Source organism: Anas acuta, chromosome 23 (assembly GCF_963932015.1).
Source record: "Anas acuta chromosome 23, bAnaAcu1.1, whole genome shotgun sequence".
Lineage (NCBI taxonomy): Eukaryota > Metazoa > Chordata > Aves > Anseriformes > Anatidae > Anas > Anas acuta.
In genome coordinates this window covers 7,299,279-7,314,545 of record NC_089001.1, presented here as the reverse complement: position 1 = coordinate 7,314,545, position 15,267 = coordinate 7,299,279, and the positions used below count along the sequence as shown (strand labels likewise).

The 15,267-nt window shown below is 40.3% G+C and overlaps 1 protein-coding gene across 10 annotated transcripts in view; it reads right to left on the bottom strand.

Annotated features, from left to right (window-relative positions):
• CDON (cell adhesion associated, oncogene regulated) overlaps window positions 1-15,267 on the bottom strand; it is a 57,403-nt gene that overhangs the window by 17,945 nt on the left and 24,191 nt on the right. For 9 of the 10 annotated variants that reach the window (XM_068659078.1, XM_068659077.1, XM_068659087.1 and 6 more), the window contains exons 6-14: window positions 14,557-14,844; window positions 13,447-13,716; window positions 12,200-12,556; window positions 7,868-8,166; window positions 5,833-6,007; window positions 4,562-4,690; window positions 2,678-2,884; window positions 1,828-2,009; window positions 350-455 (exon numbers count right to left, since the gene is read on the bottom strand). In XM_068659078.1, coding sequence (XP_068515179.1) covers window positions 350-455; window positions 1,828-2,009; window positions 2,678-2,884; window positions 4,562-4,690; window positions 5,833-6,007; window positions 7,868-8,166; window positions 12,200-12,556; window positions 13,447-13,716; window positions 14,557-14,844 — 2,013 coding nt within the window. The remainder of the gene's footprint in view (window positions 1-349; window positions 456-1,827; window positions 2,010-2,677; window positions 2,885-4,561; window positions 4,691-5,832; window positions 6,008-7,867; window positions 8,167-12,199; window positions 12,557-13,446; window positions 13,717-14,556; window positions 14,845-15,267) is intronic. The other variant, XM_068659086.1, reaches the window with a different exon arrangement.

Genomic DNA, 15,267 nt, shown 5'->3' with positions numbered 1-15,267 from the left:
TAATTCTGGGTTAAAACTAATCTGCAATGGTTTCCCTTTACTAAATTACTTTAAACTAAACCGGTTTAAATAGAGCTACATCAAGGATTTGCAGCAGCCTAACAAGACAAACTTAAAAACATATTTAATTTTCAAGTTTCAACGTAGATGAGGCTTCAGAAGGAAAAAAACAAGTTCATGTGTGGGCAGAATTTGATGTTATGTAGTTGAGATAGCTACTTCTGTGAAATATATTGTAAAGACTCAGTTTGGGAAAAGCAGTTTAGATTTCTTATAAACACAGCCAACATGGCTACATGATGTTCTTCCCCATCAAGTAGTGTTACTAAGCAAGCAAAGTGCACTGTACCTTCTACAATATCCCTCTTGTAGTCGCTATCATTGTCACTGTCCGTAGGCCGATAATAGATATAAAATCCTTGGATAGGTGTGTTGTTGTTGCTTGATGTAATATACTAAAAGAGAATTCCAGAAGACAGCATTAGGGAAGAAAAAATTCAATTCAGTCCTACTGAATTGTCATCACTGAGTCTCTTCTCACCTTGAAATATCTATTTTATTTTTTATTTTTTTTAATAAGACTGTGCAAACAAGGTATAGAAGAAGGTTTGCATAGAAACCACAACACAAAAAAGGGCTGTCAATTGCTGTGGATGTGCAGACATAGGTATGACTGACACAATGCTGAAGAGGATGAAAGTTTCCTGCAGAGCTGCAGAAAGAAGAGTTCTCTGCATCTCAACTCCTCAGACCAGCCAAAAGAGGAAGGGTAGCACTGGGACAGAGCTTGAGCTGGGGATGACACCTTCCTCCCACATCACTACGGACATTGAAGTAGGGGGTCTGAGCATCAACAACCTGAAAATTTGAGTGATTAATGGAATGGAGAAGTTAAGACCATTTTTAGTACAGCAAGAATTAAAGTCACTCTAAAATTCAGTTCAGGATATTTTACTATAACTTTAAATTATGTAGCCTCCTGAGGAACCAGAGGTTATTTCAAGTTTATTATCCTTAACATCTCTTAAGACTAAGCTAGTGGAACGAACTAACATTGCAAACTCCACACGTTAAATCCTCCAAAGTATACTAGGGGGTTAGATTTCAAAACAAGAGCAAAGAATTTCTATGGCTTTCAATAAGGACTTTAAAGTACTTGTTTACAAAAGACAAGGTACTGGGGTAAGGAAAGTGTTTCTCTATCATGATACCTCTATTAGATGCAAGGGAAGACGTCAGGTTTCTAAATACAGCACCAGTTTGAGCCATCTCTGCCTGGATTGACACAAGCAGCAGAAATTGTAGCAAATGAGGCCAACTGCTCACAACTGATGGCATTAGCAGTGGTTTGGACAGGGTGGTGCCTTCAGGTATGTCAGTGCAAAACCCTGGTGTACTGAGAATGCTGCAGCCTTTCACTGAAGCTGCCACTTGGTGCATCTGTCATAACCCAAGGAGTGCTCAGACCGTGAGTGACATCCCCAGGGAGTGGGGAGAGGAGAGTAATGTGGAGGGAGGCTGGGAGACAGTGCAAAAGCGAGCAAACAACTGACAGGGCTGCCTCCACAGAGGAAAAAGGGTTTGGAAGTGGAGAGCAAAGGGTGCGAGAGGCACACAGCCTGGTAAGTTATCCTATTCTACCATACAAGAATGAAGTACATTTACCCTCTTCTAGAAACAAGATCACCTCTGACTATCAGGGGAAAGAGAAAACACTCACTATTCCACAATTAGCTTTTAATCCTTGACTTTTAAGAGCTTCTAATTAGCCAAAGCAGTAAAAACTGTCCCACAACTGTGAGAAGACCAGAAGCTGATGATACTCACTGTCCATTTTAACATGATCTGAGTGTCACTGATGGCTTCCGTATAAGCTATGTGAGGTCCTGTGATGGGGCGGTTGGAAAACCGGTTGGTGAAACCAGCTACTTGGTAAGGGCGAGACGCTGCACTTCGTGGACTCTCCCCATAGTTGTTCACAGCAATCACACGGAACTTATACATTTCTCCTTTTAAGGGAAAAAAGTGAAAGAAAGAGTTATAGCAAAACAAGTACTAGAAACAGGATTCAAGGAGAGACTAAACAGATTAGGAAATAGTTTTTGCACAACATCCAATTAGAAAAAAAGCGTAGGACTCATTGCCACAGACTAATGTGGCCATCAGAAATATAAACAGCTTATAAAAGTGATTAGGGATATTCACTCAAGAAAAATCCAAAGGCACAGAGGCAGCCATAAGGCTCAGGAAGTCCCTAACTGCTGGACATCGAGAAGATGCTTCAAAGGATACCTATCATAATCCATTCCCCCCTACTCATAACTCCTTCCCTAACATTTTATGGAAGGACAATGGGAGAAACCAAAAGCTAGTACAGACAACTTTCCCTTAATGCATTTTTCTTTTCTTTTACTTTCTGAGTGCTTTCTAGAATGACAATTAAGTTAAAAATAGCAATAATACACAAAGCTCCCCTCCACTTGGAAAAGTATTAACTTATGGTGTGGAATTTTTTTCCACTGGGAAAGCCAGAAATCAGCTTGAATTCATATGATGAACTCCTATCCCACAAAAGTTAAAATGAGAGAAAACTTGAACTCTGTCTCTTCAACTGGAGTACTCATCTGAGCAAACACAGCAGCATTAATTGCTTCAGAGGAAAAAACATTTTTAATACCTGGCTCCAAGTTACGAACTTCCACAGACAGCTTGGAAGGAGAAATGTTATCAGCTGCAATTAGCCAGTCACTGTTTCGTCCCAAACGTTTATACTCTACTTTAAAGGCAGTAATGGGGGAGCCACCGTTTGCTCGTGGTATCCATGTGACATAGACAGATGATTCTGATGCTGTGGAGATCGTGGGTCGATCAGGAGCTTCTGGAACTGAAATAAGAAATTCAGTTAAAAGAGCATTAGAGGCAGCTGAAACTTCGTTTTCTACAACTGATTAATTTATGATTAAATTAGACTTTGTGTATTAACACAGAGAATCTCAAATCCTCTTATAATAACTATCCCTCTTACTCTTCTGAAAAATATGCTTGAAGAGCAGGAGTTGAGAAAATGGAGGAATCAACTATTTTACCAATGTAATAATCAAACAGGTATGGTGTTACACTACCCCAACCCATCTCTACATGGAAATGGAAACACATACTAAGTGAATGCAGAAAAAATTGGTTATCATTTTTAAAACCCTGAAATTGCCCTAGATCCAGATGAGACATCAACCCATCCACACTAATGAGCTATATTGCCAAAATCATAATTTGGAAGAAATAATAACAAACAGCAAACAAAACATGCAACAAATGATATACTTACTGAACTCACTTGAAGTTACAGACAGCAGTAGAACAGAGAGAACGGAAAGAGGGGGTGTTAGTAAATCTGGTTTTAACCATTCTGAGAGCTAAGACTTCACTGGACTATCTTACATTCATTAACGTGGAGCCTGCCACTGATGAGAGGAGGAACCAAACAAGGAACAGAAAGCTGACAGCTTTTGGGGCATTAAACAGGCTGACCATTTGCAGCTGGACATATGTAAGCTGTCTCTTTGTCTGGCCCCTCTGATACTTAGTAATGTCATGAGCATGCAATGCTCAGCTCCCCTCACCTGCATTATTAACAAACCTCTCTACTCAACTTTGGTTCTACACAAACTTTACACGTCATATCACCTTTGATGTCTCAGCCCAAGTAAATTTACCAGATCAGGTCAATGAGTTCAAAGGCTAGGGTGATAAAAAAGGACTATAACCATTGTTTTCATGGGAAACCAAGCTTTAAAACAAAAAAAATTACACCTAACTGGAAGTGGTTTTTATTTTCTTGCAGTAAGAAATAAGTGTAGCCTTGAGAAGCCACAGGAGAACATTCAGAACAGAGATAGTCCACTCAGAGAACTTAAAACTTTGACACGAACATTTCCCATTTCCTCTCTCCCTCTGCATCTTTTACAGTGAAAGAGAAAAGCAGAGTATTTAACAAAAAGCAACTGCAGGTTTAAAAATTAGCAGCAAGAACGATACACATTAAAGACTACTTTTATCTAATTTTTGAGAACCAAACACGCAGGTGATTCCTGCATGATATCCTTTCAAATCCTATATTCACTATATTAGGACATGCATTTGCTAAATTCATAGCTTCAAATACCTCCCCATGGAAGCTGCACTCTGTAAGAAGTGCACTACAACTTGGTGACTTAAAGTAGCTGTGGAAACATGAGATATCAAGGCAGCTACATACAATGCTAGCTCACAAACTGGAATAAGCTAACCTTTCAGTTAACCCCAAAGGCATGAACTACCATCTCTTCTTCTGGAAATGCAATAAACAGAAAATCTGACAGCTTGAAGTTGCTGCTATCTGATCTCACTCACTGAAGTTCCACAAGACAAAAAAAATAACTGTCTCAAAGAGGCTTAAGGAATACATAAGAAATAAAGAATAGAAGCGTCTAGAACAGTAATAAGCACTTCACAAATTAACCTAGATGCATCTCAGTTCACACTAACTTCTAGCACGTGGATTACAAGCAACCCATATACCTACCTCCGCTATGTCGAGACAGATCTGGAAGTACGACACCAAAATTATTTGTCCCTTCATGAATGACGGGATGTTTAGGAATGCCTACTGGTGGAGATGGAGCCTGAGTGTTTTTCGAGGATGATGTTCTTTCTAAGAAATGTTTGATATACAGTCAATCAATTCAGGGATTGGATAAGAAAGTGCTGTTCATTGCTTCTTGCAACATGCTTGCTCTGCAAAATCACATGCTATAGTGCAGAGGGATAAAGCCCTGGCTCCAAATCACAACTTACACAGTCAAGACAGCAATTAGGAAGTTTCTTCAGGGGAGCAAGAGAGGAAACCTCTTCCATCCACAGTGCAAGAGTCCCTGGGCTGGTATGTGACTGTGCTAACATCTTCAGTACTGTACTGTGCTGTGCTTTGTGGTGGTACTTGCTGACTGCTACCTGAGTTTTGAAGTTCTCTCATCACAAAATCACAACAGGCAGAAAAAAAAAAAGAGTACACTAAAATCTACATCTAGAAAAAGAAGTTAAAAAAATACTGTGGAAACTGGTTACAGCTGGACCCAGGATACTGGCTTGAAGGGGCTTTTGGCCTGTGTCAATACAGCCATAAGTACTTAAGTACGTATCATGACTTCACAGATTTCACAATACTACATTTTTAACAAAATTTTGAACTATCCTGTTCTTGTACAGAAGTATGAAAAATATATATATTTTTATATGCTTGAGAGTACAGCCCACAGCTTCCAAACTTGAAAGAAAAAATTACTTCGACTGGAAACACTCTTTTGCTTGTTGTCTGCACGCAACAATCAAAACAGCTGGCTCCTGGTCAAAACCACTGAGATATTTTTACTGAAGCTTCTGCAAATCAAACCAGAAGCAGTACTGCTTTTACGATATGAAAACTTAAAGGCGACTGTGCAATTCAAACAGTTTCTGCTGATACTCTGTGCAGAAACCTGAACCAAGGACAGACTGATTCCTGACCACAATTAAGCTCATTTAAGCAATAGAAAATTTTCCTGTATAAAAATCTCCACAATCACATCAAAAATAAAACTATCATACATTTAATGGCCTTTACTTACCAACAGACCTGGTACTGCTCAGGAAAGCTTGCCCTACAGCTATTTTAGCTATTAGAGGCTGTTCTTCAGCAACTGTATTGCAGAACATTTCATACATGTATATGGCTCAGCAGACAACATACAGCTGACGTAATTTAAATAAATGTCCTCTTTAAAGCCTAGGACACAGGGAGCATTGTGCTGCACCTACCTTTGCTGGTGCGAAATGTCAGCATAGCAGGCTGGCCTTCGCCAGCAGCACTCCTCGCCACCATTAAAACTTCATACAGGCTTGAAGGCTCCAGCTCGGTGAGCCGGAGCTCGTTCTCACTGCCAGGGACACGCACCGTGTGCCAGCTCCCCGCTGCACTGACGTTGTCGTCCAGCTGCATGGGACAGCAAGACAAAGTTCAACATCAGCAGTGAATTACATCAAACTCAATGTAGCGCTCAAATCCCTAATTGCTTTAGCACACAAATATCCAGAGGACCTCTACAACTTGCCAAATATCCTCATGTTTTCCTATATCTAACTATGGTACATTTGTTGGGTGTTGCCATCTGCAAGTACTTTGGCCACAAATCAGCATTTCTGCAAGTGTCTTCACAGTGCTCCTTCCATAGGCTTCTCTTGCGTTCCCTCTCCGCACAAACGTGCTTGTTTTTGAAAAAACAGATCACTTCATCTTTCATCTAAAACTAGTGAGAGTCCAAGTTATTTTAAATACTTCAACCAGCCTTTAGCTTGGGGATGTTGGGGTGTGCGTGTGTGTCATTAAAGGCTGGACCTAACGCCCTAATAAGAAAGATATGTTCCCTGAACTATTCCAGCTTTTCCTGCGCTTAAGCATTTCAAAATATTTACTGGCTAAAATGGGCAACAAAAGTATGTCTTAGTTACTTCTGGAAGCTGGAAAAGAAAAGTCAGAGAGAGCAAAGATTTGGTTTTTACTAATGCATTTTTCCAAAAAACAACACTTTTAAATTTAACAGTGAAATCACCATTTAAGAAAGAAAAGAGACTGAGGGTAGTCTCTTAATGCTTGACCTCTGCAGCAAAACATTACCCCCAAATCCCAAACAAAAAGACAAAGACTCTAGCAAAAATAAACTACTAAACAATGTAAGATTTTAATATAACATGGAAGGCAGGTCTAAATGCCACGGATTATCAATGGTTATGCCAGCAGTCTTTGTTCAAGTATTCCCCTCTGTAGAGACCCCTCTTTCAAAGTTTTAATTCCCCCTCATTTTTTGTTTTTTTTTTTCCCTTTTTTTTTTTTTTTTTTCAAAAGAGAGAAATTAAAAAAAATAATTTATGGCAACGTAAACACCGCCATGAAATAACATAGTAAGCTCCCTACTGAGAAATGCATGAGTGAGCACATTTAATGTGGAAAGGATTGTTATGAGTGAAGGGTAAGCATCAGAAAGGTCAAATAAGTATTCAAAGCTTTCAGTGCTTACGTGAAACAGCTACCTTTGGATGAGAAATTGTATCAACAGACTTTGGCATTAGGTTTTCAGGAACTAACAGGTCAAAAATCTAAGCGTTCCCCCCAGGCTAAGACAAGATCAGGATGTAGAGGATTAAAAAGCTTATGAAAAATAAAACAAACAGCTCTGCCATACAGAAAACTACACTTGGAAGAACGGGCATAGGCATTGCTTAGTTCTGATTTTTGTCAGAACAGCTCACTGCTGACACACCATATTTAAGGACATGACATGTATCTGCTTAAGGAATATTAGTTCACTTTCGTATTTGGTAATTTCAGTTTAAAATAGTCTCTTTGGGATGCAAGGTAGCAAATTCTTTGACAGATTAGTCTAATACTCATCTTCCCTTCTGATCTCAAGTGTACCCACCGCAAACCAGATTCAGGCTTGCTCACATGAATGCATTTCTAACATCACTGAAATTGCATATAACATGCCCTGGAGCCCAATTCCCCAGAGACCATAATGATACTGTAAAGGAAATAAAAGCTTGGGCTCCCCCAAATAAATCTCATTTAAATCTTGATAGAACAGCATACTTGTGACCAACTTCAGTCATCCCTAAAATAAGCTGCCTGTGTGGCCACAATAAAGCTGTGGTTCAACTACGTTCTATATTCTCTCTGGCCTGACACCACATTCTTGTTAACACCAGCAATGCAACAATTATTGGTTCCTTGAGAAACCTAAAACAATGAAATCCATCTGCTGTGGTGCACTGCTTCAGCGCTGCGATGAAATATTACCTTGCGGTATTTAACAAAATAGGCATTGATGGGCAAGCCGCCATCCCGTCCCGAACGCCACACCAGGGTGTATGTGTCCGGCTTGAGAGTCTGCGGGGGACTGAGGATGATGGGGGCTTCTGGGGCGGAGATGCTATTCAAGGGCTTTTCTGTCACAGCTGCATCAAAATGCAGCTTTGTTGGAGGCAAGCTTGAAACCGCTGTTTCCACACCAAAGTCACCATCGCTTTCATTGCTCTGGACAATCTCCACAGGAGCCATTTCTTCTGCTGCTGCTTTCGTGCCAGTTTCTAAGGGAACTGTAAAGGGAGGAGTCTGGTTACATCTCTGAGATGACGTATATTCGCCCCACACAGAGGGGACACTAAATCATTTAAGAACGTCATTTCCAAACAAACCCTGCTGCAAAGCCAGTTCAAGGGATCCCCACGCAGGCCTGGCCGTAGTGCCAAGCTGAACCTTTGCATGCTGGCTTTCTGCTCTTTTTTTTTTTTGTGGCATTTCACAGTAGCAAAGAGAAAACCTGAAATGCAGTGTCCACGGGCACGCTTTGATTACCATCTCCAAGAAATTAAGTAGCAGCAATGTATGTTAGAAGTAAAAACACAGACAGAGCTACACTTGTGACACAAACGGAGTAATTTTAAATTAATTGCAGTTGTACAAGGAACTTTTCATGCCCTGAATTGGCGTGCACACAAGAGGACATTCTCCTACCTCAGTTTCTGAGGTTTTAGCTGTAATTTCAATCAGCTTTGAAAGCTGCACGACCCGACTATTTCATTTGAAAATTTATGCTGAGAACAAACTCGGTTTACAGGCAGATCTAACATGCAATTTAATACCAACGCATTTCTAGAAATCCTGCTCCAGCCTCCTCCAGCCTATTTACTTTGCCCGGTTTGAAATAAAAAAAATAAAAAAATAATATCAGTAGTTCGAAAGAGACCACGAGACAGAAAAATACTGTTTGGCTGATGCAGGGCTTGTCAGCATTCCATCCAGGAAAGGGGTGGCAGGTTGGACATCTGAGATTATCCAGGACAAGAAAATGTCAGTGCTTCAGATGAGAGCATTTGGGAACCAGCACAGCCCTTAAAGGTTGCATGCTGCTATGTCAGGACTGCCAGATGTTCTTAGCCCTGTCCTTTCTTTCAGATTTGTGTAGGTTTATGTTACGTGCAGGGGTCTGGAAGGGGAAGGGAATGAAGGGAACTTGGTTTACAAAACAAACAAATTCCTTGGTAATGTAAAGCCTCGGCAGTGTTAGCCTGGCTGACTCAAATTCCTCCAAACCTCCATTAAAATACCAGCAGCAAGTGTGGCTGCTATTTTGGGCCACTTTTTAAAAAGCTGTGAAGGGAAGGAAAGTTCTCTTTTCAAACTGAAGACACTCTGCAAGCATGTGCTGTTTGTTTCTTCCTATTTGTTTAGGAATGCTAAAAAATTCAGGGGCAGCAGAAGGGAACAACGCAAGGAGAAGCCCCCATGGCCAGACATAGTTTGCTTAAAATGTCAGAAACCCTAGGACGACCTCAAAGTGAAAGGATATCTACTACAGTCAGTAAGCAGTGGGAAAGTGATGCATTGCCACACATTAATATTGGAAACAAATGCTGTATTCACTTGAGGAGCCAGAAGGCCCAGTGCATTGTGACGGACTCCGAGGATTTGTGGGTGGGCACAACATGGTTCGATGCCTGCTGGCATGGGGAAATGGACTGCTGCGCATGGAGAATTAGTTGTGGTTTAGGCTGGTGACAGGAGACCTGCAGTTGTTGCTGTGTTTATTGCTCCAAGAAGGGAGTCATCAACAACTGGCAAATAATTTGTATTTTGCTTTTGGAAAAACAACCCTGGGTAACAATTTCCATTAAGCAATTCAGAGCTGAGCTCTTTTTACTAAGTTTCTGGTATAATTGCTACCCATACAAACCAGTACATCAGACTTCCGTTGGCTGCTGTGTCATCATGTAACTCTCTCCAGCTGCTGCAAGAGCATCATCCCTTCCCCCTTCACTTCTTCAGGCTTTCTCTTCTTCCTCATCTGCCTAGCCCCACCTCAGAACAAAAGCGTGACTCAACTGGGTCAGCCCAAAGGATGAAGTGCCCCAAGATCTCATCTCCAACAGTGACCAGAAGTAGAATTTAGGGAAGGTTTTAAGCCTGTTCATCTCCAGCCTTTCATAATGCTTCAGTAACAGTATTTCTAGTTCAACAGGGTGCTGTGAAAAAAAAAAAATACTCCCTTGCAAACAGAGAAGCACTGAGCATCCCAAGTTGAAGCATCAGGAGAATGTATTCACAGCTTTTACTTGTATGCTCTGTAATACCCCAGGTTTTATAGCTCACTATCATGTTTCACCTTTGGGTGCCTCACTTTGAAGACAGAGCCCTCATTCGTTTCAGTCTCTTCTCCTGCAGAAACTGTTCCATATCCATATGAATCCCCCTGCCAGGTTTTACAGCATCTTTACTACTTATTCTACACCCGTCTTTAATCAGGGCTGCAGATGTACAAGCAGTTTTCAACCTGTTGGCATTCCTTTTATTTGTATGGCAGCAGAGCAACCTTTGTATTTTGTCATCAGTGCTGTCTCTGCTGTGCAAACAGATCACATTCCCAGGCATTTCTTCCCCGCTTCTTAAACAACCAAAGGATCCCCCCTTCTATGAGCTTGCTAAGTACGTTAGCAAAGGCTGGGAAAGTGCTCTGAAAACGTGAACATAGCACATCAGTGAAGTCACCCCCGCCTGGCAAGCCTTTCAAATTACCCTAAAACTTCTCAGACATGTCTGGCCTCTATAAAAGATAGCTTGAGCCTGCTTTCCAATATAACATCAACCTAACTCTAGCAAACACTGCTCTTTCTTGGGTTTTGTACTAACCTGCCTGCCACTTGGATTTCCTGCAGTGTATTTTTCTCCTTAATTTCCATTAGACAAAAGTTATTTTGAAGAATTAAGTGTAATTAGTAGCTATGGAAAGATACTGCCATACATGCAAACACCACAACTGTCTAAAAAAGACTTAAAATAAATGTTATGCCTATAGGATGCTAAGGCTATTGTTTTATACTTTGTTTTCTCACTATGATGGTGGCTTAAGTTGCCCTGCCTGTTTTTAAGACCATGCAATGGATCAGGTCATGGAACAGATCCAGCAGAAAATAAAATAAAATTAAAAAAAAAAAACCAACAACATTTTTCAGCCAAATAATCTTTTACTCTGTGCTTGAGCAAGGCAAATTACAGAGACAAGCTGCTGAGGCAGAGAGCTTCTTATATTAATCCTAACACCAATGAAATGCACTGGAATCACAGCTTAAGCATTTCTGAAGCACCTGAACAACTGACTACCTGGCACAAATTCTTCATTAGAATTTCTAAATGTTTGAGCATGTCTCCTGGCATGGATGGGAACTGTTTAAAAACCTTAACAGCTCCCAGAAACTACTTAAGGAGTTTTATATCAAAACCAAATGCCATAACCACCTTCTACATCATAATCAGCAGCATATTAGAAACCGATAAAAGTTAATAAACAAAACATTAAACTTGAACTTACTGCCATAAAATTCTGAGGCAAAGCAGTGTGATTTTTCTGTTTGATACAGATTTAATTCTGTGATGATATTTAGCTTTGTTTCCTCTTAGCAAGGTCCAGCAATAATTTATAAATAAAACTATATGATGGGATCACTTTCATTAGTTCCCCCCCCCCCTTCCTCTAAGAGAACCTTTCAGCATATTTTCACATCATATAAATGAGCTTAACTGGTGATAGAGAACTTTAAGTATGGGACCACGTATATGGAGAATCTTAAAATGCACTGACATTCTGTTAAACGTCCAGAGACAAGATGCTGTAGCAGATGAAAAGCTAAGTCACTTCATGTAATTAAAACCTGTACCTTAGTTCTTGTGGATGGAATTTATGAAGGGAACTTAAAATTGTACTAACATAACATTCCAATGTCAAAAAAAGACAGTACTTCTTTCCCTATCTTGCCTTTAATTAAGAATTCTCTTTTCCTAGCAGCACAGCACCCACCTTGGAAAGTTTCTTAATCACATATTAGAATGCTAAGCACCATGCAATACACGCAGCCATTTCCTCTCTGCCTATCAGTTGAGGAAAGAGGGAAAGGAGAAAGAGGACCATGAAGGCAGCTTGGACCCCTCTGCTGTGTTTCCCCAGGATACCTCCACTACCTACCTTCATTTTGATTCTTACTTAGATACATTTCTCACCTAAATCTGTACGCTGACTACCTCTACTCTCCGTGTTACGGCACTAGATTCCATATCGGTTTTGTGATTCAGGCTTACCAACTGTGAGGAAGGCTTCCGACTTCGCAGAGCCATGCTCGTTGATGGCTTCGCAGGTATACTCCCCCACACGACCTGGAGTCACATTCCGAATGTGCAAGGAACTTGACCCTGCTTGAGATGCGGTGAAATAGGTGGTGGGCTCTGCAGTGGTGCTGCTCTGCATTGCTTGGGAAGGTTCTTGTGGGTTTGGATGAAGCACCTGGGAGGGGTGGCTGGTAATGAGGCCTCTGCTATCATACCAATGGATCACAGGAACGGGCAGGCCAGTGGCGTTGCAGGACAGTGTGACATCCCCACCTTCTGTCACACTGATGCTTGCTGGTGGAGAGACTATAACTGGCCTTGACCCACTGCCTAAGGAAAAAGGCCAAAAAATAAGTGTGGTTAAGGAACATGTTTAATGCCAAACTGAGTCAATGCAATTAAAAAAAGAAGTCATGCATACATCTTGTTAATCATTTCAACTGTTATTCCTTGTCTAGATGGCTTCTCTAGACTTCCTTTCCAGACTTAAGAGATCAGATGAAATTTATGCTTAGAGAAGACTTGTAGAAAACCACACTGAAAACACACTACCTTTTCCATACATGAAGGGGTTGACTGTCAAGGAGGAACATATGCATGCCTGGCTTAGCCCACTCCACAGGCGAACAGGTAATAATATCTGTTCAACCAGTACATCTCACATCAATTTGAATTTAGTTAAAAAAAATATGCCAAAAGCGACACAAAATGGCAAGAAAACAAGAAACGTAAAGTTCTTGTCCACGTCTGTGTAATAGCAGAAATCAAGTTCTGCAATATTGCAAAGTATCTTAGACTGAAGAGTGACCAAAAGCACTGTAGGTACCTGCTAGTCTGATACTAGCGAGCGTGCATTAACTCCAGATATGAAAATCATTTTGTAAACTGAGGGTATGAAAAAGTCATTACTCAGCAGCCAATACTGGTAAGAATACCAGTTCATCCAGCACAACAGTACCCTGATTCCATTTAAGAATAAATTGTATCAAGTTCAACCAATTGACTTAATTGCAGCTGGTAATCTACACTTTAATTATCAGATAACCGCAATACAGAAACACCTACTGCTTTTTAAATTCAACTGAGAGCACCTTATTTGTAAAATTTGTCACATATAGTGGTCAGAAGCAAATAGATACATAATCAAGTTGGGGGGGAAAAATAAAGTTTCAAGTAGAAATGCTTAATTTGAGTTCTTGTAGGCCTGCAACTGCTCCTACCTGGCTGTACATAAAGTCTCCCAGTGGACTGCACAAATCCAATCCCATTGTTTGCTACACACTGGTACAAGCCAGAGTCCTCTGCAATGACACCGTGGATCTGCAGGCTGTTTCCCAATAGCAGGTGCCGTGGAGAATGATTGAGGGGAGCTGCATTGTGCAGCCAGGTGAGGGTTGGAGCAGGGCTTCCATGGACATCACACCAGAAATGCACAGTTGCTCCAGCAGCCACAGTTTCATCTTGCAGTCCCTTGGAAATTGAGACTGGCTCTAAGAAGAGAAATAATTTTACATTGTATGTTGATCTTAGCCTAAATCCTGAAAAATAATACTGTGAAATATTAAACAAACTTATCCATACAAAGGCTAAGTAAGCACCACATACTTCTGGTTCTACGCATAAGTTAAGCTGTTTTTCCCCCACATTCTTGCTTATTTTAATGGTCTTTTCCCTCTATTCCAGTGATGTTTTTATTAACAATATTAATGCAACTTATATTTTCAAAAAAAATATCTTTAGTAACATCCTCATTACAAAAGGTGTATTTTGTGTCAACAACTTATTTTCCAAGTTCCTCTAGTGTACACATTTCAAAAACCAAACAAAAACAGTCATGGAGACAAAAAACTCAAACACAGGAAAATCTGCTACAAAGGAAAAGGGAGTTTAGGAACAACTTGCAAACACATCAAGCCGGTCAAATAAGTTTCTTTAGCCTTTGTTTTTGTCTCGACATACCACCTCTACTTGTCAGCTTTTTGCTTACATGTATACACAGCCTCAAAAGAGAAACATCTCTGCTACATTATTGATACAATATCCCATATATACTTGGCAAACTGCAGAAAAGTAAATAGATTGGTTCTTGCCTCAGAGTGTGTTTTCCTTTATTGTTAAATTATTTCAGACTGTAAAGGATTTGAGAAGAGATAGTCATGAATTTTAATTTGGGAGAGATGATGAGATATGCTCATAATGAACATACCTTTATTTTACTATGCTTATGTTGAGAAAAAATACTAAGCTGCTTGCAATCTAATACCAAAAATCACAAGTATACAACCAAAACAAATATTTTGGTTAGACATCAAGATTTCTTTATTTCTTACCGAGTATCGTAAGTGAATAGTTAATGTATTTCACTACTCCAAATTCATTTCCCACTACACAGGAATAATTTCCAGAGTCCGATGCTTCAAGCCTGTCTGATACGAGATGGGAGTGCAGCAGTTTCCACCTGCCTCTGCTCAGTGCGTCCTGGCCATCTTTCACCCAGTGGACTGAGGCTGGAGGCAGTCCACTGACAACACATTCTAGTGTCAAAGAGCTGTGCTGGGGCACTGCCAGGGTCTGGGAGACCAAGGGATGAAGTATGTGGAAGCCTTCTGAGGAAGAGCCTGGAAAAAAAAGAGACAAAACTTATCGCTAACCTAGTTTTTAAATTTCCAATTCCGTCCTCCAGTCCTGAAGCTTTACCATGTCTTTTTAAACACAGGTATTTCTCCACGTGACTAAGCACAATACTATAATTCTTGCCAAACTGATTTTTGAGCAAGATTTCTGGAACTGCAGAATTAGCCCTTGAAAAGGGAATACTCCTAAGTGATCTGTCCTCTTGGGATTTGAGAAGCAGCCTCATTGCTCCTCTGAGGCAAAGGGAAGTAAGAATTTAATGTGCAAATAGCACAGGACAATTTTTTTTTTATTTATAATATTTGAGACCAGTGAACATTTAGGCTGATACATCCATGCCAAAATCTTTTTCTGTGTGCTTTTTTTTTTTTGACTCAGATTTAACCACAGAAAATGAAAAATAACAT